We start from the raw sequence: 25,316 nt of genomic DNA, 5'->3' as shown, positions 1-25,316 counted from the left end.
TTCCCTAGTTATGTTATTTAGCCATGTTGCTTCCAATGAAAACTTGCTTTTCTTAAAAAAATAATAATTATGAAAACCTTAAACAGGCAACCCATAAAAGTAGAACTTCTGCTTGCCTGTCTTCAGGCGAAGGGGGAAAACAAATTAGAAATTAGAAAAGAAGAACAACCACTACTGAAAGCATGAGGTGCGTGCCAGAGCGTTGTTTAGTGTTATGAACTGTGGTTAGCAAAGCCACCTGAGTTCTTAATAAGGTTCGGATGGATCCTCAAAAAAGAGAAACCGGTTGCCAGGATTTCAAAAATTCCTGACAGTAACTTCTGCTCCTTGCTTCATTCCAGATTCAAGCATTGCTTCAAGAACAGCAATATCACGGGCTCCTTCAATGAACGAACTGCGAGGTTCAGCTTCATAGTCATCCTGTTTAGAACATTGCAGTCAATTCATCATATGTCGTTCCCTAGATAACTGTTTCTACATATGATACTAAAGGTCACGTGTTATCCTCACAATATGTCTGTTTGAGGCTTTTCATAGCTATCTAAATATATAAAGATGAAAGTCTCATGTATCAAAAAATACATATTGGATTTGGCAGGAAGATCCCACTGTGCCCTGGGAAAGCTTCCATGGTATTGTGTTAGTAAAGCCTCGTATGTAGACGTCTACTTTAACCGAGTGAGACAAGCCTACTGGCATTTTTCCTATAAGGGGACACATCAAAATAAATCGAAATTCCTATACCATGTAATTCTGTGGGCATGCAGAACAGGGAAACGACGAGGTTTTCGGTAAAAGAAAAGTTAACCCTTATAACATAGAGTGGTATAGTATTATTCTACCTTAAGGTTTGCCTCTGAAATGTCACGAACAAAAGCTTTCAATTCCTCGTTCACACCAGAAAATGGATAGAAGAAGCTTTCAGAATGTCCCGTGGTGTTATGATATACAACCTGTAATTGTGTCACGGGAGAAGAACATATTTCACTTTTCAGCTAGTAAAACAAAAAAGAACTTCACTAAACTGCAATGCCAAGGATTGCAACAGCTTTAATTTCTACTTACTGTGTAACCATGCTTCCCACCTTTGTTCCCACGCTCTATCTGCAATGTACCCTTGGACCCAACCACTCTCCAGAATATCTAGAATTACCAAAAGCCTTCATAGTTTTGGCAACATATTAATTAGGTCAAATAAACATTTACAGATTCATCTTACCTTGGGAGATTTTGAAGAAACTACCATCACAAATACTCCAGCACAGCCATTCGTTAGTTTGCTGGACAGATCAATTAGACAAGACATCAAGTTTGGACTTCCAGTAGGTTTAAATAGTTTTGGTGGGTAATATGCTGCATACAACCAAAAACTTACAAAAGTGCACTGATATTATCTGGGGGAGGCAAAGTTGTATCTACATGAGATGTCACAGCTGACACACTTGCTATATCACATCCAACAACCTGTTCCAAGCATACAGGAATAAGATATTACTTGGAAGAGTAAATGTTTGCCCAAACCATGAAATTATTCAGTAAATTAAACTAGGCTCTGTATGAACATAATTATCAAGGTAACAATTCATTCCTCCTATTATCCAAACGAGTCACGAGGTGGGCATCTTAAGTACAGGCCAAGGTCAGAAGATCCACAGCATAGGTGACTCACAAACGGAAAATGGCAGGTGGAAAACCAGCAGTAAACTTGGATACTGACATACTGCTTGTACGGCAGAGATTAGGCTTTGAAACAAGTTAGATCTTAAACCATGGTACCTTTGTGATTGAAGAGTCTATTGAGTGGGAAAAAGTTCCCCATTGAGAAGTGTTAAGACAAATGATGAATTATAAGGTTGAGCAATAGGTTTTTTAAGTGACTAGTCATTTTGGGATGGAACCAGGCTCAACCTTGTTTATTAAACTAAGTTGAATGTATCGACTGAGGTCCAATGTGTGATCCCCTGGTTATTGATATATTGTGGGCCCCATGAGGTGAGAGTCAAGTTGTTGTGTGTTGTAAATACATTGCAAGCCTGTTATGTTGTAAGTCTAGATGTGAGGGGGAGTGTTGAGTGGGCAAAAGTATCACATTTAAGAAAAATGATTAGGTCTAAGGTTGAGCAATAGACCTCCTAAGTGGTTAGTCAATTTGGGATGGAATGGGCTCAATGCAACAGAGATGTGAGACTTTTTCCCACTCAACCCTCCCCCTCACGTTCAGGCTTATACATAACGGGCTTGCGGCGTGTCTACAACACACAACAACCTGACTCTTACCTCATGGAGCCCGAAATATACAAATAACCTAGATAACACACACTAGGCCTCGGTAAATGCATTCAACCTACTCTAATACCACAGTTGGGTTGAGTCTGTTCTATCTCAAAATGACTAGCCACTCAAGAGGACTATTTCTCAACCTCATAACCCAATAATTTGTTTTAACACTTCTCAATGTCAAAACTTTTTCCACTCAAAAGAGTCTAGCAGTTGTAATATATGAGATGAAAACTAGATTGCACAGGTAAAATGTTGTTAAAATACCAGTTCAGGGGTACTTTGGCCATTTCTCATATTATGTTTTGTCCTAGCTTATGTCTGTAAGCTAGGTAATGTTTTATATTCTTATGTTTCAAGTTTCATTCAAAACAGGGTTGTATTCTAGGAGATATAAGATTTTTGGTACTTGGGGGCATTTCTGTCCTTTATGTAAGTATTCACTTAACCCTGAAATAAAAGAGGGGAGCTCGTGCTTGAACGCAGCCAAGGCTGCCTTCTCTCCTCCCCCTTTCCACTTTTATTCTCTTCTTTTTCCCTCAAATCTCTTTCCTCACACGGTATCAAAGCAGTAATGTTAATCTTGGGCTCTCTTCTAGCTTTGTAACTTCTTTTGCCTTCTTCAGCAACTCCATTGAAGGTTCTTCCAAGAAATTTGGACTGGTATGGTAAAAACTCAAATCTTTTTCCCTTTTCTGCCTGCCATAACCTATTGGTTAATGGCTACTACTCTTGATTGAATGACTATTGGGATTTAAAGCCCTTCAAGGAAACCTACTTGAAGTCCTAGCTTCATTCTTGCCTGCATCATCCCCCAACTGCCTGTGTCATCAACCCAAAAGCCTACATCATCATTTTCTCTACAATTGAACCCTCTTTCAATCAATTTGTGATCTTAATTGTAGAGTACGAGTATTTTGCATCGTTAATTGGATCCATTGTATGAGGTTTTGCCCTAACTGCTTTGATTGTGGGGTCCACTTGCTTGTGTAGGTGAAACTAAATTGGGGATAGTGATTTTGTGCAGTTATAGATGCTGTATTGGGTTAAACTGTGATCTGTTTTGTGAAATTGAATGGCTGAGTCAAGCATACAGTTTGCTGTCTAAAGGATAACTGAGAGCTCAGATGGAAAACATTTTTAGCCTATTTAGATAACAATGATCTGGTTGAATGGGTCAAACTATGTGAATTGGTTAAGGTCTATTTTGATGTATCTGAAAGCTAGAAGGATGACCAAATATATTAGAGATGATCCCCCTATACCAGTTATTGAAGACTAGGGAGTAGAAGACAATTAAATTATGACTTGGTTGGTGAACAATATGGAGTCACGATTTAGTGACTAGATTTTGAGTTGTGGTACAACAACGACAATGTGAACTACCTTGAGTCTATTTTATCTCAAGAAAGCAATTTGCCTCGGATTTATGAATTGTCAAGTATTTTAATATGAAGTGAAGAGATAGATGAGTGACACATTATTTCACTAAAATGAGAGGGGTGCTACAAAAAATCAACAACTTTCATCCATCTAGTGCTAAATGTTGAGGACATTCGTAAGAAGGAGAATCAAATTCAGGTTGCCAGATTCTAGATGGTTTGGGTTTTGAATATGCTGGTATACGAGCTCAATTGTTGGCCAATGAGGATGTGACCACTCTAGAGCAAACTTTTATATAGTACTTCGGGCAGAAGGTGCTGTAGTCAACAAACATGAAAAAGATGGAAGCCTATCAGATGCTATTGCTCTTAACCTTCAGTCATCTATTAGAAAGTCTAAGGGTCAGTTTCGTGGTGGTCATAACAGAAATAGAGGTCACTCTTTCTCTACTCATGGCTGTGGTTGAAGTGATAGGGCGAGATCAGAAATGCATCCACTGTGGTAGGTCTAACCATATTTCAGATAAATGTTGGAAGAAATTTGATAATCCTACCTCGGCCAATTCCATAGTCACAGGTAGAGATACCACTTCTTACATTGGTTTACATGACGAAATTCAGCAACTTGGTCAGTTGACTACACTATCAGAAGTGGTAGTCACAATGGCAAGTACAAGTATGAGTGCACTAAATGTGTCTAATTGTCCCTCCTAGATCATCGATTTAGGAGTCTTTACTCATATGTCAGGTACGTCCTCCTTATTTAAAACTATTAATCCATTTCCTTCATATCGTCGAGTTACTTTAGTTAATGGGTCTACCTCTTCCATTCAAGGGGAGGATACTATTCATACTACTCCACAGATCTCCTTAGATTCAGTTCTCTTTGTCCCAAAATTTCCAGTCAACCTCTTGTCTGTAAGTCATTTCACCAAGTCTTTAAATTGTTCAGTAACATTTTATCCTACTGTATTTTTCACAACTTGTAGACAAAGAGGACAATTGGTTCTGAGTATGAGAAGGGAGAACTCTACCTGTTGGATAATGTTTCTATTCCTAGAACCATGGCACTTACTACTGTTGAATTATTCCTACTTACGACATCTACCCTTGGGACATCCATCACCAGTTAAATTGAGTCAATCTTTCCTTCCTTGTGAACAAATATTTCCTTTGATTTCGAGTCATGTCAACTGGAAAGACATCATTGAGCAAGTTTCCCACTTAGTTCTAGCACCAAATTGTTTGAATTACTCAATTCTGATGTATGGGGTCCATGTCGGATTCCTAGTCCATTTGATCTCAAGTATTTTGTTTTGTTCATAGATGATTTTGGTCGAGTAACTTGGGTGTATCTCCTATGGGAGAAATCCGAAGTATTTGATGTATTCCTGAATTTTTTAATGAAAGAAAGAATTAACTTGCTGGTTATGTTTATCTTTTTTGCATTGATAATGGATAGGAGTATCTCAATCACAAGTTTTCATCATTTTGTGTTTCACATAGTATTACTCTTGCCCTGATACTCCTCAACAAAATGGGGTCGCAAAACATAAAAACAGAAACCTTCTTGAGGTTAATCAAACTTTATTATTGCATATGAATGTGCATAAGTCTTTTTGAGGTGATTCTATTTGATTTCTTGTTTCTTAATTAATTGCATGTCTACTTTTGTTTTGCATGGTCAAGTTCCTCTGAAGTTTTAAAACCACATTATAAGTTGTTTGATGTTGTTCCTCGTGTCTTTGGATCTACATGTTTTGTACACATGTTGGGCAATTCAGTTGATAAGTTATCACCTCAGTCTATCAAATGTGTCTTTCTAGGATATTCTCATGAGCAAAAGGGTACAAATGTTATAACCCTAATAGATGAAAAACATAGGTGTCAGATGATATGACATTCTTTGAACATACTACATATTTTGAATCATCTGTTGAGTTTCCTATATCTTCTGGATCCTCGTTGGATAGTTCAATTCCTATAGCTGTTTTGGATGCACCAGTTCTATCAGGTTCTTCTCCACCTCTTTGTATCTACTGTCTTTGTATCTACTGTCGATGCCCTTGTGCTCCAACAATACATCCAACAGCTACAACTCTTAAGCCCTCTCATCTAGATCGACTATCTTCCTCTTTGCCTGTAGGTCCGATTCTGTCAGATATGGACTTCCCTATCAGTCTTTGAAAAGGTAAACAATCTTGTACAACACATCCTATTTCAAAATATGTCCTTTGATTCTTTACCCCATCCTTTAAATCCTTTGCCATTGTAGAATTTAGGATCCCATGTGCAGGATTTTAGATCAACGAGGAAGAAGAAGAAGGTGCGTCGACCAAGTGAGGAGGGAGGCCGGATGAAATTCTTGAGAAAAGAGGGAAGAGCTTCAATCCTCTACCTCTTAGCCAATGCCTTTATTTATAGCTTTACAATGCCCTTAGGGCTACAACTTGATAAAAGAAGAGACATAAAAAGAACAAGTATTTACACCTTTATGCCATCTTTATGGAAAATATCCTATTTTACCCATATGCGACCACTTAGACGTGTGGGCTTACTAGCCTTGAGCTTGTGGGCTTGAGTCCATCTTCCAACACTCCCCCTCAAGCTGGAGGAGAAAAAACATCATAGATACCCAGCTTGCTACATATAAAGGATAGGATTTTAGAGGTAACTGGTTTAGTGAGGATATCTGCTACTTGTTCTTGAGATGAAACATGTTTGAGGGATATTATTCCTATTTGAAACTTCTCCCGTATAAAGTGACAATCCACCTCAATGTGTTTAGTCCTTTCATGGAAGACTGGATTTGAAGTAATATGAATGGCTGCTTGGTTATCACAATGTAGACCCATGGAACCTCCTTTATAAAATCCTAATTCAGTAAGAAGGGTCCTGATCAATAAGAGTTCACTAACTGTGTGGACCATAGCTCTGTATACTGCTTTGGTGCTAGATCTTGCAACCACATTTTGCTTCTTACTTTTTCCATGTATGTGGGTTCCCTCCAAGAAGAGTGCAATATCCAAACGTAGACTTCCTATCATCAGGTAATCCAGCTCAATTTGCATATGAGAAACCTTCTATGTTGAAGTGCCCATGTTTTTAATAAAGCAATCCTCTTCCCGGAGCTCCTTTTAGGTATCGTAATATTCTCTCTCTAAGGCCTGCCAGTGGGTAAGTTGAGGTTTGTGCATGAATTGACTCACCATGCATACATCATATGACATGTCTGGTTTAGTTACCGTGAGATAGATCAGTTTCCCCACAAGTCTTTGATATTTGCCAACAACAATATCTTCTCCAGTTGTTGCACATAATTTTATATTTGTATCCATAGGTGTGTCAACTGGTCGACACTCCTTCATTCCTATTTCTTTGAGGATTTAAGAATTTCTATGCCCAAAAAATACTGAAACAGTCCCAAATCTTTAGTTTTGAATTCCTGACATATCATATTTTTCACTTCATGTATGCTATGTGCATCATCGCCGGTTAAGATAATATTATCAACATATACAACTAATAATATTTTTCCTTTGACGGTATCTTTAAAATATACCGAATGATCCACAGAGCACCGATGAAAACCAAACCGTAGAAGCACTTGGCTAAATATATTAAACCAAACCCAAGGAGACTGTTTAAGCCCATATAATGATTTTTGTAACTGGCATACCGACTTTCCCTCAACCACATAACCTAGTGGTTGGACCATATAAATTTCTTCGCGTATATCACCATTTAAGAAGGCATTCTTGACATCGAGTTGATATACGCCTCCGAAGGGTAGGATTGTAACAGACATATCCTTTCTGGGTGCAAGAGCACCCCAAAAAAATACACCTCATAGAACGAGGATCAAGCTGACTATTTTTTGGGGAAGTGACATGGACAAAACATAAACTAATAATATTTTTCCTTTGACGGTATCTTTAAAATATACCAAATGATCTATCGAGCACCGATGAAAACCAAACCGTAGAAGCGCTTGGCTAAATTTATCAAACCAAGCCCAAGGGGACTGTTTAAGCCCAGTCTTCCATGAAAAGACTAAACACATTGAGGTGGATTGTCACTTTATACAGGAGAAGTTTCAAGCAGGAATAATCTCCCACAAACATGTTTCATCTCAAGAACAAGTAATAGATATCCTCACTAAACCAGTTACCACTAAAATCCTATCCTTTATATGTGGCAAGTTGGGTATCTATGATATTTTTTCTCCTTCAGCTTGAGGGGGGGGTGTTGGAAGATGGGCTCAAGCTCACAAACTCAAGGCTAGTAAGCCCACACGTCTAAGTGGTGGCATAAGGGTAAAATAGGATACTTTCCATAAAGATGGCATAAAGGTGTAAATACTTGTTCTTTTTATGTCTCTTCTTTGTCAAGTTGTAACCCTAAGGGCATTGTAAAGCTATAAACAAAGGCATTGGCTAAGAGGTAGAGGATTGAACCTCTCCCCTCTTTTCTCAAGAAATTCATCCAGCCTCCCTCACTTGGTCGAAACACCTTCTTCTCCCTTAATCCAAACTCTCTCCATCTTGGTTCTTCTCCTTCTCCTTCTCCTCTCCTTCCTCTCTTCTTCTTCTTCTTCTTCGTTGATCTAAAATCCTCCACAAGGGTTCTTAAATTTTACATGGTATCAAAGCAAGGAGTTTAGGATCCCCGTTGATGAAGTATACAAAGAATTATTTATGAAGTCTATCTAAGAACTTGTTCATGAAATGAGTCTAGCCATGAAGAGATAAGTCAATTCTGGCCATTATTTACATACTCTTTCTTTAATTGTTGAATTCTTGATTTCGGAATTACATCAAGTCAAGATAATCTTCATATGAGAGGTTGTGAAGATTTATCTCTTCTGACTAAAAAGATGTTATAATCTTGATCTTCTTATAGCTAAATTACAAGTTTAATCAAGATTAGTTGCTGCTAGTGTCTTATCAAGATTGATCAATTGATGATTCGCGATTCGGTTACCTTTATGTAACTCGGATCAATTTTCTTTGAGGTGGAATTCCAGCACATGTTATTGTAAATTCTCTCACTTGACGCTGCTCATGGGATCTTGTTATGTTGTTGGATGACCGTCATATGGTTAAAATTCCAGCACCTACTTATCTCTATTACTTTGCTGCTCTTGAACTCCAACGATTGCCTTTTTTTTTACGTTGGAGTGTTCCCATGAGCGGAGAAAAGTTTGCTTCCTGGACTCCTGATTTGCCTCTAAGTATCTCTAAAGAAGATAGTGGTTCTCACATGTTTGCCCATGGTTTATGTTGGAGTTTGGATTAAGGCATAAGAGTTTGCATCTATTCTCTCCTCTTTATTTTTCTATAAGAATATAAGAGGAATTGAGTGATGGCCCCCACTTGACAAAAAAAAAAATTTCCTTGATGATTTGGTACTTGCTCTCGTGGAAAATTTTTATTCCTTCCATTGTCGGCGCCTGATTTGGACCATAGTTTCTTCAAATTGCATTGAGTAATTTTTATTTGAAGACGCCCCTTGCAATTGACCTCGGCATTTGAATTGCCTCATGATCAAGTTTGGATATACAAGTAGTAAGAGTGACATATTCCGCATTACTACAATCCCATTAAGAGGTCTCTCCAATTATCTGAGTTGTTCACAATCGGTACGACGGGTTTTCATTACTCGTGGCCTTCTCAGTCACGTACTCAAAACTCCCTCCTTCGATTGATGAAGAAGATGTACCCTACCTCAAGTGGGTTAAAAATGATAACCAAGTTATTAGTTGGCTCATCAATAGCATGGAAGAGCATGTAGCTAACAATGTAGTCCACTTGGAAACAGACAAGGACATTTGGGACACATGTGCTAAGCTATACTCCCGTACGACCTCCTTACAAAAATTATTCGATGTCTTACAAAATATGCTGAATATTAAACAAGGAGATAACATTCATGAGTTTTTGGCCCGATTTCGGGGCCTTCTCCAAGAATGAAAAATCGCTCAACTATATTCAACAGACATTGCAGTTCAAGAAAGGCAACGGGAGGCCTTGGCAGTAGCCATTTGCTTGACAAATATTCAGCCCTACCTTGAGGTTGCTAAGACCCAACTTCTTAGCTTCTCCGCTCTTCCATCCTTTGATGACATCAGTGCCACGTTGGTACGGATCCTTGATCCATCTCCTACTTCCCCCATTGATGCTCCATCTGCTATGTACTCCAGCAATAGATATTGAGGACGCAGCAGAAATATTAGAGGGGGTCGCAATAGAGGTGGTAGAACGGGTCCAACCTATTCCCACATTGAACCTTGCCTTTGAACTTACTGTGGTGGTCAAAACCACCTTGTGGAAATCTGCTGGAAACTTCATAACAAGCTTGATTGGGCCACGACTAACCCAACTTCTGTTAATGTTGATAAACGGGACGAAAAGGCTCTTCCAATCTGGGAAAGTGACTCTCACCATTGAAGACTATGCCACATTTCAGAAGATGAAGTCACTAATGGAGTCTTCCATTCCACTGTTACCTACTACTGCTACCACCATTACCTCAGGTATGCTTTCTTCCTCTTCATCCTCTTCCTCTTGGATCATCGACTCCAAGGCTTTCGAACATCTATCAGGTAACAAACACATGCTTCATTCCTTATCTCCATGTCTTCCCCAGAATTGTTACTATTACTAATGGTACCCAAACCCAGGTACTTCGCAAGGGTTCCTCATCTCTTACATCTTCTATCCCTCTTCAAGATGTTTTGTTTGTCCCTCAATTTCCTTTAAATTTGCTTTCGGTTAGTCAAATAACAAAAAATTTGAAATGCTCTGTCACCTTCTCACCCTCTTCTTGTACATTTCAGGATCTAACTACAAAACGGGTGATTGGTGGCGGCCATGAAAAAGGGGGTTTGTACTACTTCACTCTTTCGCCATTAGCTACCCTATCATCCACTACATCTAAGGCACATCTTTGGCACAATCAGCTTGGTCATTCGTCTACATCTTCACTTCATCATTTACTTCATTAAAATCACTTTCTACTTTCAATTGTGAGGTTTGTTAATTAAGTAAACACCATAGGAGTACATATTCTCCTCGCCTTACAACTACAAGTGTTGCTCTTTTTGCTTTAATACACTCTGATGTATGAGGACCTTTATGTGTCTCTAATATTTCTCAAGTTAAATACTTTGTTACATTTGTTGATGACTTTACCTGAGTCACTTGGTTATATCTATTTAAAGAACGATCTGAAATCCTTCCTATTTTTAAAACCTTTCATGCTATGGTGTTGACTCAATTTGGAAAGAAAATTCAAATCCTTAGGTCTGATAATGCTAAGGAATATTTATCTAGTGAGTTCCAATCATTCTGTGAGGGTAATGGGCTTATCCATCAAACATCGTGTGCCTATAACCCTCAATAGAATGGTGTTGCTAAAAGAAAGAATCATCACCTTCTTGAAGTTGCTCGGAGCCTCCTCTACTCCATGAAGGTACCCTACTTTTATTGCCTCATGCTATACTTACGGCCTGTTTTTTTATCAATAGGTTACCTTCATCTGTTCTTAGCAATAAAACTCCTTACTTTGTTTTATTTCATGGTGAAGATTTATTTTCACTTCCTCTTAAGGTTTTTCGATGCCCTTGTGCTCCAACAATACATCCAACAGCTACAACTCTTAAGCCCTCTCATCTAGATCGACTATCTTCCTCTTTGCCTGTAGGTCCGATTCTGTCAGATATGGACTTCCCTATCAGTCTTTGAAAAGGTAAACAATCTTGTACAACACATCCTATTTCAAAATATGTCCTTTGATTCTTTACCCCATCCTTGAAATCCTTTGCCATTGTAGAATTTAGGATCCCATGTGCAGGAATTTAGATCAACAAGGAAGAAAAAGAAGAAGAAGAAGAAGAAGAAGAAGAAGGTGTGCCGACCAAGTGAGGAGGGAGGCTGGATGAATTTCTTGAGAAAAGAGGGGAGAGCTTCATTCCTCTATCTCTTAGCCAATGCCTTTATTTATAGCTTTATAATGCCTTTAGGGCTACAACTTGATAAAAGAAGAGATAAAAAAAACAAGTATTTACACCTTTATACCATCTTTATGGAAAGTATCCTATTTTACCCATATGCCACCACTTAGACGTGTGGGCTTACTAGCCTTGAGCTTGTGGGCTTGAGCCCATCTTCCAACAGCCGTGTCTTTGTCTACTTCCACTTTCTTCGTCAGTGTAGGATGCTTTGTGTTTTCCTGAGTACAAACAGATTATGGATGATGAAAGGAGTGCTTTAATGTCTAGGGAACATGACATCTATATGATCCACCAGCAAGGGCAACTATTTTGGAGTGTCATTGGATTTATACCATAAAATATAATGTTGATGGCTCCATTGAATAACACAAGGTAAGGCTGGTGGCAAAGGGGTATACACAGACCTTTGGTGTTGATGTTTTTGAGACATTCTGGTTCTTACTAGTATCAGAAATCGATAGTAGGAGATACAAACGAAACTTTAAGCAGAGGGCGGAGAAAAATGAAGGAGCGACGACCGAAGGGGCGCGAAGAGGAGCCACCGTCACTCGGGACGAAGATCCTATCGACAGCAGGGGAACAGGAGAAAAATCGTTTTCTCTCTCTCAGCAAGGCAGTCGCTGAGTTAATTTCTGATACAGTGACTCAACAGAGAGCAGACGACGGAGATAAATTGCAAGCGACGGAGGAGGATGGCTCTTGGAGTACAGCAAAAGGAAAATCAGCAAGAAGGAAAGAAAACGGAAAGTCGGGAGGCACAACATGGAGATACGGTGACTCTGCGATCACAATGGCCCTAAATCAGGGATGAAATACCAAGGCGGTGAGAATCACGCTGCGGAACGGTGCCTGGAGGACGTTCTTGCCGGCCATGACCCGAGACTTCGGGAAATCAGAATTGGAGACATCTCTTTCTCCCTCTCTGCATTAAAAAAACATGAAATTCGAGAGCTGAAGGTGATACAGAGAAGAGAGCTAACCATAATGGCTCGGGTATACCTACCAGAGACTCTCGGACAGACCTAGTGCTGGAAGGAGATGCGAACCGTAATTTTATCACCTCCCCATAATATTTCCCGCACGATGCAGCAAATCCCGACCATAACCTTACTGCCCGGAATTTTCGAGAATGGAAAGCAGAAACTCAGTGTCGGATTGATCGTAGAATCGACCTCTGGGAAATAGAATTGCGACAATCTCAAGACTTGGTTCAGTGATTCCTTTCGATCCTAGCCCATGGTTGCGAGGATGGAGACGCGGAAATGGCTAGTGCTTCCACAATCGACGGAGGAGATGGAAGAAATCCTGAAGAACAGGAACTGGCTCCAAGAAGAAGAGCTATATGTATCGAAGTGGACAGAAACTCCAATATGCAAGCCCCTTGGCCAATGGATCTCGATCCGAGGCCTTTCGATCGAGCTATGGACGACAGAGGTTCTCAACGAGATTTTTACAACATTCAGAAAGATCATCCAGTGGTCGGACACCACAGTGGAGGGAACAGAGCTTGATGTTGCGATGGCATTCATCGATCCAAACTCCCGCTGGAGAGAGACATGTTTCCAGAAACTCTGTTTCGGGGGAAAATTCGTGTGGATAGAGGTATCCTTCGGGGACCTCTGCATACTGTGCCCACTGGAACGTCACCGAACGCGAGAAAAAAGCAGCACGCCGGCGGACACAGCCTATCATAGGCCTGGACGAGTCAACTCAGAAGACATGAGTCCGAATCCTTCCCACTCAGGTGAGTCGTCCCCACTTCCGAGTCTTGACTCAGATTTGAACTCGAACAATAGTTCAGCAAGGAGTTATTCCGGGATTACACCTATCCCGAGAACCACTGACTGTGCGTCATAATTTTTTAATTTAAATCCAGCTCCCTCATCTGGGAAGACGGGATATGTGCCAGGACTCCCTATCCCGATAACCCCTAACGGTGCATCAGAGATTTTTAATTTAAATCCGGCTCCCCAAGCAGGGAAGACGGGATATATAACAGTTCTCTTAAAACCAGAGCCAAATATTTTAAACTCAGCCCCAAATTCCCAAAAAGAAAATGGGGGTAGCGTCCTCTGTATTTCACCCAGTCTGGCGTGCACGAAGTCCAAAGAAAAATTCTCCTACTCACGTCTCAAAACGCCCCAAATATCGAGTATAACGAGGCAGAATTCCATCCCGAGATCTGAGCCCGCCTCGGACAAAGAGTCTAACCCAAATCAAAATTCAAACCATCGGTCCCCATTCAAATATCTAATCTGACGAACCACACCCCCATTTCAAATTCAAATTTGATGAACCAGGGATAAAATTCTGAAACCAGATCTCGCCTCGGAAATCGAGCCTAGCCACTCCTCGAGTGCACAGGGTCTGTCAGTCCCTACTTCTCTTGAACAGAGCTTTGACTACGACTCTTCTTGTAATACCGACAGTGCTATAGCCGAATTTGAAAATTCCGGAAATATCCTCTCTACTTTCTCTACCTCTTTTTTCTCATCCTTTCCCGAACTCAAGGACTTGCCACCTGAATCTCACTTCCATAAATGCCCCCCCCCTAGAAAGACCATCCTAATAGCCCTGACACGCAGTATTTTGATCTCGGTGGATACAAGCAGGGTGGTGATTTCCGGAATATAGAAAATCGAAAGGAGGAATTTAATTTCAGTCGTGAAGCTAGCTCCTCACATATACATCAAATTGGGGACCCAAATACTCTCTCGGGAACTGAGCCTGATTTGGAATTTGACTCTGTACAAACAGAAAGACTGATAAACTCCACCCAAACTCTGAACTCTCACATGGAGCCCGCGCATTCAAACTTCTTCAACTCAATTCCAAAAATACCCTCCATCCCAGCCTCTCTGCCTATCCCGACCAAAAATCGAAGAAGAAGAAGGCAAGTGGAAACCGTCATACAGAGGAGAGAATCTAACAGACTTACTGAGAAAAAGAACATGGTTAAACCATCTCCCATTCCAAATGATAGATCTGCTCGCGTGGTGAAGGCCCTCCAAGTTGAAAGTCATAAATATGACGAAGAAACATGGCAAAATATGATGAGGTTGGCAAGCATATTGGGGGCTGTCTACCAAGGTCAGCTACCGGGAGACAAAATCACATCAGGAATACAAACCCGAGGTAGTAAATGATTCTGCTATCTTGGAATGTCAGAGGTATTGGCGCCCCCCGGAAACGCGGGATGATATCAAGCTTTGTCGCTCAATTCAAGGCTTCTATAGTAATCCTCCAAGAAACTAAGTGCCAAGAAATGACAGATGCCATTGCAAAGGAACTCTGGTCGTGTCCTTTAATTAAGTGGGCAGTTGTGGATGCTATTGGTCACTCAGGAGGTATTTTTTGAGCTTGGGACTCGGCTCTCTTTGACTCTATTAACATTATTAAGGGGCAGTAATCACTGGGTATTCAATTTCGAGATCTCTCTACCGGGAAACTTTGGTGCGTGGGAGGAGTATATGGTCCGACCAGATATAGGGATTGGAATTCTTTTTGGGAGGAACTTAATACTCTTCAGTAGAATTGGAATCTCCCATGGATATTTGCAAGAGATTTCAACGCTATCAGATATTGACATGAGAAAAAACCACCGGCAGCCCGAATTTCGGCCTCTATGCGAGGCTTCTCAGACTTCATTGGGGGGTGCAGGCTGGACGAGATTCCCTTATCTGGAAAGAACTACACGTGGTCTAATGGACAACAACAGCCCATTCTATCAAAACTGGACCGATTTTTGGCTTGTCATGACTGGATGCAGATGTTTGAGAACGTCACAGGTAGAGTCCTCAATAAGGTGGGATCTGATCATTGGCCTATCCTGCTGACTACCACTTTTGAAAAATGGGGGACCCTCGCCTTTCCGATTTGAAAACTCTTGGTTAATGGAGGAAAATTTTGTAAAACTTATCAATGACTGGTGGGATGTGGGGCCAAACCTTGGTAGACGGGAGTGGGCGTTCCCTCTAAAGCTGCGATTCTTAAAAGAAAAAATTAAAGAGTGGGCCAAGAGTAGACATGCTTCTCTGGTAGCTGAGAAAGGCTCCCTTATCTCTCAAATTGAGGCACTAGACCTGATGGAGGAACAGAGGCACTTAAATTCTGCTGAGGTCTCACTCCGAAGCTCTTTAAACAATAAGTTAAATATTATCTTTCATCAAGAGAAGATCCGGTGGAAGCAGCGTGCCAGGTTTAGATGGTTAAATGAGGGAGATGCAAATACAAAGTTTTTTCATGCCATTGCCTCGGCAAAAAGGAGATCCAACCGAATTACCTCATTATGCATCAACAATGAGGTAACGCCGTGTTGGACCTCAATTACTAACGAATTGGTTAAGTTTTTTACAGGTCTATATTCGGAGGAGTGTACCAACAGGTCGAGGTTTCAACACATCAATTTTTCCTGTATCTCCACAGCAGCTGCCTCACTCCTTGAATCCCCTTTCTCGTCTGAAGAAATTGAGCGGGCAGTGTTGGGCATGGAAACGACAGAGCTCCGGGTCCTGATGGATTTAATGGAGATTTTTTGAAAAACTTTTGGCCCAAGATTAAAGATGATATAAGTGCTATGATCGGGGGTTTTTTCAGAAATGGCATAACATTCCGCAACATCGGTGCATCATTTATCACTCTGGTCCCAAAGAAAACAAATGTGGAAAAACCAAAAGATTTCCGCCCTATTAGTTTAGTTTCAAGTGCATACAAAATTATTGCAAGACTCCTAGCACACCGTTTGAAGGTATTTCTCCCTCTCGTCATCCACAAAGGGCAGGGCGCTTTCCTCAAGGGGAGAGAAATTTTAGACTCTACAATGGCTGCACACAAGCTTATGGATTATTTTAAGCGTAACCAGTAGCCGAGAGTTGCCCTCAAGATCGATCTCGAAAAAGCTTTTGACCAAGTTAACTGGACTTTGCTTGATGAAACAATGGAAAAAATGGGATTTGGAGAAAAATGGCGTTTTTGGATAAGAAGTTGTGTGGGCTCAGCAACTTACTCCTTGATCCTCAATGGTTCGGTATGCGGATATTTTAAAGTTACGAGGGGGATAAGACAAGGTGACCCTCTATCTCCACTTTTATTTAACATAGTAGCAGAATTTCTCTCAACTATGTTTTATTCGGCGGTTGATCTTGGATGGCTCTCCCCAACCAGTTCTCATCAGGCTTTTAATATACCGATTTTGCAATATGCGGATGATACCATTATTTTTGGCATCGGTGATATGGATACTGCTAGGAGGATAAAAGCAATATTAGGGCTCTTTGAAATTGCATCTGGTCAAAAAGTTAATTGGCGGAATACCTCTCTCATAGGTTTTAATGTGAGCCCAGAAAACCTTGAAGAGATGGCAAGTTTATTTGGATGCTCTACGGCTACGCTTCCAGCAAAGTATCTTGGTTTTCCTCTTTCATGGGCATGTCTCCCAAAGTCTGTGGATTCCAGTGGCTGAAAAGATTGAGTCCCGGTTAGCCAGTTGGAAGGGGTGTTTACTTAGTAAGGCAGGCAGACTAATTCTCCTTAAGTCTTGTATTTCTGGCATTCCTAACTATGCTTTATCTTTTATGCCTTGCCCATCCTCAGTATGCAAAGCCATAGATAAACTGAAAAGAAGATTCCTCTAGAGAGGATCAAGTGACTCTTTCAAATATCACTTGGTCAAATGGGATGAAGTCGGCCTACCTAAGAGATTGGGTGGATTAGGGATTCGAAAATCAAAAGAAATGAACAAAGCCCTACTGCTTAAATGGATTTGGAAGTTCACTAATTCCTCCAATCTTTGGAAGGATATGGTTCGGGTCGAGTTGGGCTGGAATATGTCATGGTGGATGTCTGGAGGTAATCGGAGAGGACTATCCTCAATATGGAGATCTATTTTTTTTGTTCTTCAGAACTTCTCATCAGCCTGTAGATTCTTTGTTGGAAATGGCAGATCTCTTAAGTTCTAGGATGACTGGTGGACAGGGCAGGCACCTTTACGGAACTCTTTCAGCACTCTTTTCCTTCTCTCCACTCTCAGGGAAATTTCAGTTGCAGATGCTTTTGAGGGAGGGGGTGTGAACCTACACCCTCGAAGGGGTTTATCAGACACGGAGGCCATGGAAGCCAACAACCTTTTAGATGCTTTGAATTATGTCAGAATTAGGCCTTCCAATGAAGACAAGCTCATTTGGTAGCCTGACAAAAGTGGGAAATTCTCAATTGCTTCAGCATATGGATACATTAATGGTTGGAATCTGACGCAAAGGGAGCATGCTATCCTCCAGTCATACTCTTCTTCAGTGTTAGTTCTCATGGAACGTGGGAACCTCTGTTTTATGCAAGTTGGAGATTCAGTTTTGTATTGTTGCTGACCTGCTAATCTTCTGCAAGTCGATCTTGGGATATCCGCTTCTTGGCCTCGGCAAATTGATTATCTCAGCATGTGCTAGTTTCGTTCCATGGGGGCCTTGGAACGAACAGAATAGAAGGTGGTTTGATGCTAAAAGTGAATCTGAGGCTAGAGTTGTTGATAGAATGACAGGGCAAATATCCACCTGGCTATTGACAAAAAAACCTTTCTCCTCTTTCAAGGACACCGGCATTCGAGACAACTGGAGCAATTTGGCGAGGATGCACATTGGAACCAAAATTCCAGTTATGAAGGAATAGACCCCCCTGGAAACTGGTTACCTATAATTGAATTTTGATGGATCTTCTCTTGGCAATCCAGGGATCGCGGGTTTTGGGGGCGTCATTTCGGATTCATCTGGAAATTGTTGTTTTTCCTATGCTGGTCCTTTAGGCACTTCCGACTCAACGTTGGCCGAATTACATGGCCTTCTTAATGGGCTACGGGTGTTCAAAGACAAATGTAGTGGGCCTATCCACATTGAAGGGGAATCCAAGGTGGTGATTGGTTGGTGCAAGCGCAATACTACTCCCCCATGGAGGCACTGGGACATATTCCAGGAGATTTTGGATATTGTATCTTCTTTTTCATGTATTTGGTCTCACATTCCGAGATCTGCAAATTTGGCAGCAGATGTGCTTGCCAAAGAGGGAGCTTTCTTGCAATCTCTTGTTGTAGGGGATTTGCTCCCTCCACCTTTGTAATTTTATCTTGTTAATAAAAATACATCTTCATAAAAAAAAAAAAAAGATGTTTTTTAGACATTCTCACATGTGGTCAGACTTACATCTGTACGTATATTGGTCTCTGTGGCAGTTAATAAAGGATGGTCTCTCTTTTTGCTTGATGTGAAAGATGCCTTATTGTACAGTGATTTACACGAGGAAGTTTATACAACCTCCTGGGTATGTTGCTAGGGGGAGACAGGGAAGGTATGTAAGTTAAAGAAGGCTATTTATGAACTTCAACAGAGTCTGCGAGCATAGTTCGAGAAGTTCAGTACAATAGTGATGCAGTTTTGTTTATACAAGAGTCATTGCGACCATCTATGCTCCTACTCAAGAGGAAGATTAGAGTGGTGATATTGGTAGTCTAAGTGGATAATATTGTACTATCTAGAGATGATCTTGAAGGCATTACAAAAATTAAAAAACACTTAGCCACACACTTTCAAACTAAAGATTTGGGCCCTCTAAAGTACTTTCTAGGCATTGAAGTTGCTCGTAGTAAAAGAGGTATCGTTCTCTCTCATAGAAAATATGTATATGCAATAGGAATATGGTATGTTGGGTGTTTAAACGTATAAATACTCCCATGGAAATCAATCATAATCTTCATGACACACATACCCCTACTCTCAAGGACAAAACACAAAACAAACGCTTGGTAAGTAAATTGATTTATGCTATAGCTACCGGGCCAGATATATCCTTTTTTTTGGGAATCGTGAGTCAATTCATGGAAAATCCTCAAAAAGTGCATTTAGAAGTTGCCCAAAGAATTTTAAAGTATTTAAATGGTGCACCTGGACAAGGTCTATAGTATACATAGAATGGCAAAATTGATGCGCTTGGATATTCTGATGCAGATTATGCTGGGTGTAAGATGGATAAATGTTCTACGTCAGGCTACTATTGCTTTGTTGGGGGTAACTTGGTAAGTTGGAAAAGTAAGAAAACAGATAATTGTGGCTAGGTCAAGTGTAGAGGCCCAAGTATAGAGCAATCATTTACAGTGTTAATGAGTTTATGTGGATTAAATCTGTTTTTTTATTTTTATTTTGTTTCTATCTACCAGAACCCATAATGTGACAATCAAGTTGCTATCTTCATTGCAAGCAATCTTGTATTCCACAAGAGAACTAAACATATAGAAGTTGATTATCATTTTATCAAAGATACAGTTATGCAAGGGAAGGTGGCAACTCCATATGTGAAATCTTCAAACAACTCGGAAATATGTTTGGCAAGCCCTTGGGAAGATGTGAATATGTGTCTTTCTATGACAAGCTAGGTTTGTTCGATATCAACTCTCCACCTACCCAGCATGAGGGGGTGTTAAAATACCAAATCAGAGGTATTTTGGTCATTTATCATATTATGTTTTATCCTGGCTTATGTCTATTAGCTAGATGTATGACTTTTTATAACTAGAGGTATTTCTATCCTTTATGTAATTATTCACTTAACCCTGAAATAAAAGAGGGTAGCTCGTGCTTTTCTGGCCCGAACTCCAACACAGCCAAGGCTGCCTTCTCTCCTCCCTTTTTCCATTTTTCTTTCTCCCTCAAATTTCTTGCTTCACAAATGTAAAGCCACAAAATACAAACTAAAGTTGATAGATAGGGCTGTGAGTATGAACAACCCAAACACTACTGTCTCAACTCTAGGGAAATCCTGGTTTTCAAGTTCAAAGAGAGAAAGCAAAACAAAGCTAAAGGAATTCTTCAAAAAACTGATGCAAAGTTACCATGGATCCACCCATTTATAAACTCAAAACAACCATGAACTTACTAAAGTAACATCACCATAATACAATTTTTTGAGGACTAAACTTTTCCATTATAATTAATTGTGACACGCCAAATTGAAAACCACTTGCTGAGAAAGAATTCCAGCATCTAACTTAGATGAAACAATCAATAATAGACTCACTATTTTTAATACTGCCCTAATTTTACGATTAATAAAGAAAACTTATAACCAAAAACTTTTTAAAAGAAAACCCTCTAATTGGGACCATTGACAAACTAGGAAACCACTTAAAGTAGAAAGATGATTTTCTCTATAGATATAAAGTATTAAAAGTGAGTATTTTCCTGAAAAAAGAAAGTTGCTGTCTGGAAGTCGTTTTCTTTCCATTTCTGCTTCCTTCTTTTATACAGTTTCAAGATGACTTTTTCTATCTTTATATTCTTTAGCTTTTTCTTCTTCAGTTAAGCCACGTACTACATACAGTAGCACAACAATCTAATAAGACAGTTTAAATACTAGTGTGCTTGTATTAAAAAAAATAGCTTTTCTCTATCTTTATACAGTTTCATATAGTCCAAAAGCGGTCTGACCCTGCCAAGTTACCAACAGAAAATCAAGCTCTATTTCTATATTTAGGATATCGTATTCTTGATGATCAATGTGGTCAGACTTTCCTCAGCAAATAATGACAAATTAAATTTGCTAAGACATTTCAGAGAGGAACTTGAAAATCTACAATGAAGCTTACCATTCTCAACCCTGCAATGTAGTGAACACCCATATCTAGAATGAAACCTCCCTGCATTATAAAATTTTCTACACTGGTTTTCAGTTTGTAAGGGATAGAATGGAAATGCACTTCTGGGGAAGAACCTTATAGCATTCAGTATTACAGTGGAGAATCTTACCGTGAAACTTCTCCTCCAAGAGCTCACGAAGTATGGATTTGAACTGTTCATTGAACCTTCAACAATTACTTGGACACTCATCATATCACCAATCTCATTCACAAATTTTTTGGACTGTTAGATTCAGCAACAACGGCATCTTAGAATCAATGTAACAGAAACCAAGAGAAACTGCCTCAAACAACATATGTAAAATGGAAAGACCTCCATAAAAGCAGGCTCAAATCTGTAGTTCTCTGCAACTGCCCAAATTGGTCTAGGACAAATTTGGGCACAAAGAGAATTGTATGTTGAGAGTGCAATTTCTGCATCAGTTACAGCTACACAAAAAAGCAACAACAAATGGTTTGACGATGTGTTAATAAATTCATCTGAAAAAAGAAAAGCAAACGAAGAAAACATCATATGTTCATACTTAGTGCTCTCCGTGTGTGTGTGTGTCTGCTTCAACATTTAAAATCTCATACACTTGGAAACATGGACCCTTGATCATTTGATAACTACACTGGGAGTTGGAAAAAGGAACCATTTTTCAACAGCATAATGAATTGAAAACAGTTGCCATGAATCTTTATGAGATAGAAGAACATGCTAACTGATGCAGTATACTATTACAATGGTCTAAACATCATGTTGCATAGTTACTCAAGCAAAATTTGTCCTAGTCATAAGGAGAGAAATAAAAACTAATTCCATGAAACTGCAATCCAAAGGGAAGTCCATGATTTACATAATGTCTTTGGTCAGTGATTTCTTGCATGGAGAAAAATAAAGAAACCTGTAAGGAAATTGAATGTACTTACTGCTAGCAGCAGGTTTCTCTTCATGCCACCGCATAGACCATGCAGAAGACAAATTCAAATCAGAAAGGCATCTATTTTTTCATTCATAAAGATCAAAACAAAGAACTTATGCTGAGAACAAGTTGGCTAATATACTCATTTAGCATAACTGTTCTGCAAAAAACCCATTAAAATCTTCAGTGAAATCATATGTGAAATGCACAGAGCCATTTTCTTGAGAATGTTAGTGTGCCACATGTATACAGTGGTGACCCAAGCCCTGACTTGGATGGCCTCACTTGTATGATTTGTGGACCAAAGACTGCATTCATCAATCAACTTAATGCCAAACAGAAAGGGGAGCAAAATGAATTTTCTCTGGAGAGTTGGATGTTTTTAGTTAATTCCCACACTGTCAAGATGCTCTAATTGCAATCATTTAATCCCTCTGCACTTGTCACATAGAATCATCTGAGTAAAGTTAGGAACAACGACTTCCAGCATCTAAGCCTTTGCAAGAGGATTTCATTACAAGAAGTTTTATCAATCACAACCCTACATTTCACCGAAGTACAATGGCCAACATCTCACTTCATTACCATTGACCTAGTATTTGAAGTTCAAATAATGATAAATATCTCTATATAAAAAATAAAAAAAATAGTTGAATGTTTCTACCTTGAAGGACATGCTTCCCTGCCTTCAGCATCCTTAATGAGATATCAACCTGCGTGAGTCAATGAGGCACTTCAGCATAGTGGTACATTCTTTAGATGACAAAATCCCATTTTGTCTTATTTGAATGAAAGAAAATTTTGGCATTTTTTGCTGAGTAGCCCAAGCAAGACATACAGAGTGTGGACCAAGAGTAAGTAGAAACTTGGAAAAATATTAGACAGGCAGAGATAGGTATATTGAAATGACAAAAATCCACTAGCAACCACCAATGTTAGGTAGAATGACAAAAGAAGGGAGGGCTCATTAGTTTGAAGGATGGTACTCAACAGAACCTAACATTCTGCAAAGGAAAAGAAAAACCTTGAAAGGAAGCTGCAAGTGCTCAGATTCTGCAAAGGAAAAGAAAAACCTTGAAAGGAAGCTGCAAGTGCTCAGAAAAAAGGTACATGCTATCCCTCATGGATAACAATATCCAAAGATCATAATGTCTAATGAATAGGCCTGTCACTGTGGCAAGCAGTACAAGAGACTCCAAATGTTTCTCCCTTGACAATTCTTCCACACCGAGGTTTATGTATAATGGTACAGCCAGAAAGATTGGGCAGGAAGGGCAAAGTATAATAGGGTAAGTGGAAGAGAGGTGTATATCTTGAAAGAAGGGGCCAAAGTACTACTTGTTTCCACTATTCTGGTTTTTAGTAATTAATTGGCCAACACCCCCACCCCCACCCCCTTGGCTTCCTTGTTTATGTATATTTCATTTCCCTTCATTTTCTTGTTGGATCAGCTATTAAGATTGTAATCAGAACCCAGGTGCAATAGTTGGTAGTTGTAATAACATAAAATAACATAGCTGGTGGTGATTACAAACCTGAATCTGTCCAGCAAGAACAACTGCAACCCCTTGTATCGATTTGTCTTGAATGATGTCCTCTAGACCTCCATCACCCCACTTACATTCGATGTTGGGAAAAAATTCTCGTGCAAGATCTGCAGCAGCTCTAGCCGAATTCTGTATAATAAAATGAAAGAATGCATCCATAATAGTTCATTTGATGGCAAGCAATGAGTTTAATTAACTGCTAAATTCCATCAATCATAGATTCCTCAATCAAAATGCTACAATATTTAGGAGTTTGAAACAGCATTAATTCTTATTAGTTGCTCAAAATATTCAGGAAGAGGTTATAGAAACCGTACCTCACTGCGACTCCATATCTTTTTTACAACCACGATATCAGCTATCTCCCTTAGCCTAGGAATATATTGAGTACGGACAAATATTCCTGCACCAAGAACTGCAATGTGGGGCAACACCACATCTGAAGCTGCCATCTTTATTCCATTTTCCACAGTCGATGACCGCACATTCAGATATAATTTTTGAAAAAAAGAAAACAGAGTCACACCAAAGAATGGGAACTTAGGCCTTTTGTAAATTCTTAACAAGAAAAATGAGTAAAGATGCCAACACAAAAAAAAAAGGAAAAAGAAAAGAAAAAAAGAGAGGGAGAAGGAAAGCGTGGAGCGAACTACAAATGAATCTACATCAAGTTCAGGAAATAAAGGCTTCAGTACAGCAAACTGAACACCCACATTTTCTTAGTTCAGAAGAATACCATAATCAAGTCGCCTTCGTATGAAGTTAAATTCGTTGAAGTAAGAAAATTCATTTATCCACGTACAGCAGAAAACTATTTCAAGTTCGCAAGAGAAATAGACAGTACGTTTACAAAGATTGCATCAGCAGTGATCATAACAATATCGGTTGGTTTACTAAAGGATTAGTGGCGCTCAACTTATGCATCCACTGGAACAAACTCCTTAAAAAAGAGTTTTAAAAAAAAAAACCATAGTAAGAGAACTACCTTTTAGGGAGAAGACGGAGAGGGGAATATCTGATCCTTTACTGCTTTCGGCTTTCCGTCAGATCTCAGGCGAGCTCAGATTCGTTTCGAGGACATCAAATGTTAAGCAATCTCCATCACAGGCGCCTAAAAAAGACTTGAGATTACAAAAAAAAAACGAAATAAACCAGTAAGCAAATTAGATGAGGTCAGGAGACAGATGCAAGAACTGAGAGTGAGTTTGAGACACTAGAGCGGGCAGCGGTCTACGTGACCGGGAAGAAAAAAGCTGCTCATTAGATTCGAATTCACACTCGCATTTGTGTTTACACTAAACCACATAAATTAGCGGTGAACAGTTCATCAACCTGGGACAAAGTCGATCGACAAGGAAACTATGCTTGCTCGTCGATGAATATTGATTGACTAGATGTGGGCTATTGCCATCATTCATAGTTTAATTTGCGGGGCAGTCGATGAAGAAAGTAACTTCGTTTCCTCATTTACAAAACTACAGATCTTCATCTACCTACATTGATTCTGCTAGACTGCAG

At 39.7% G+C, this 25,316-nt stretch overlaps 1 protein-coding gene across 3 annotated transcripts; it reads right to left on the bottom strand.

The window, feature by feature from the left end:
* Positions 1-17: 17 nt before the first annotated feature.
* On the bottom strand, positions 18-25,316 carry LOC137941469 (dehydrogenase FPY6). 3 transcript variants are annotated; one of them, XM_068786902.1, is made up of 14 exons: positions 25,131-25,316; positions 24,784-24,919; positions 24,116-24,250; positions 23,787-23,927; positions 22,916-22,964; positions 22,259-22,276; positions 21,660-21,775; positions 21,456-21,569; positions 21,296-21,346; positions 1,376-1,464; positions 1,220-1,280; positions 1,066-1,143; positions 843-953; positions 18-420 (listed from the first exon to the last, which is right to left on the bottom strand). In XM_068786902.1, exons 3-14 carry the CDS (start codon positions 24,248-24,250, stop codon positions 298-300), a joined length of 1,086 nt encoding a protein of 361 aa, XP_068643003.1. In that variant the 5' UTR covers positions 24,784-24,919; positions 25,131-25,316; the 3' UTR covers positions 18-297. The 3 variants fall into 3 exon arrangements, with proteins under 3 accessions (XP_068643003.1, XP_068643004.1, XP_068643001.1); XM_068786903.1 differs by having other exon boundaries at positions 24,784-24,909; XM_068786900.1 differs by lacking the exon at positions 25,131-25,316 and having other exon boundaries at positions 24,784-25,095.

The sequence above is a fragment of the Aristolochia californica genome, unplaced genomic scaffold (assembly GCF_029961685.1).
Source record: "Aristolochia californica isolate CCGP_79_NKW_82.1479 unplaced genomic scaffold, dmAriCali1.0.hap1 SCAF_9, whole genome shotgun sequence".
Classification (NCBI taxonomy): domain Eukaryota; kingdom Viridiplantae; phylum Streptophyta; class Magnoliopsida; order Piperales; family Aristolochiaceae; genus Aristolochia; species Aristolochia californica.
The sequence above is the reverse complement of the archived record's forward strand: the minus strand, read 5'-3'. Positions and strand labels throughout refer to the sequence as shown.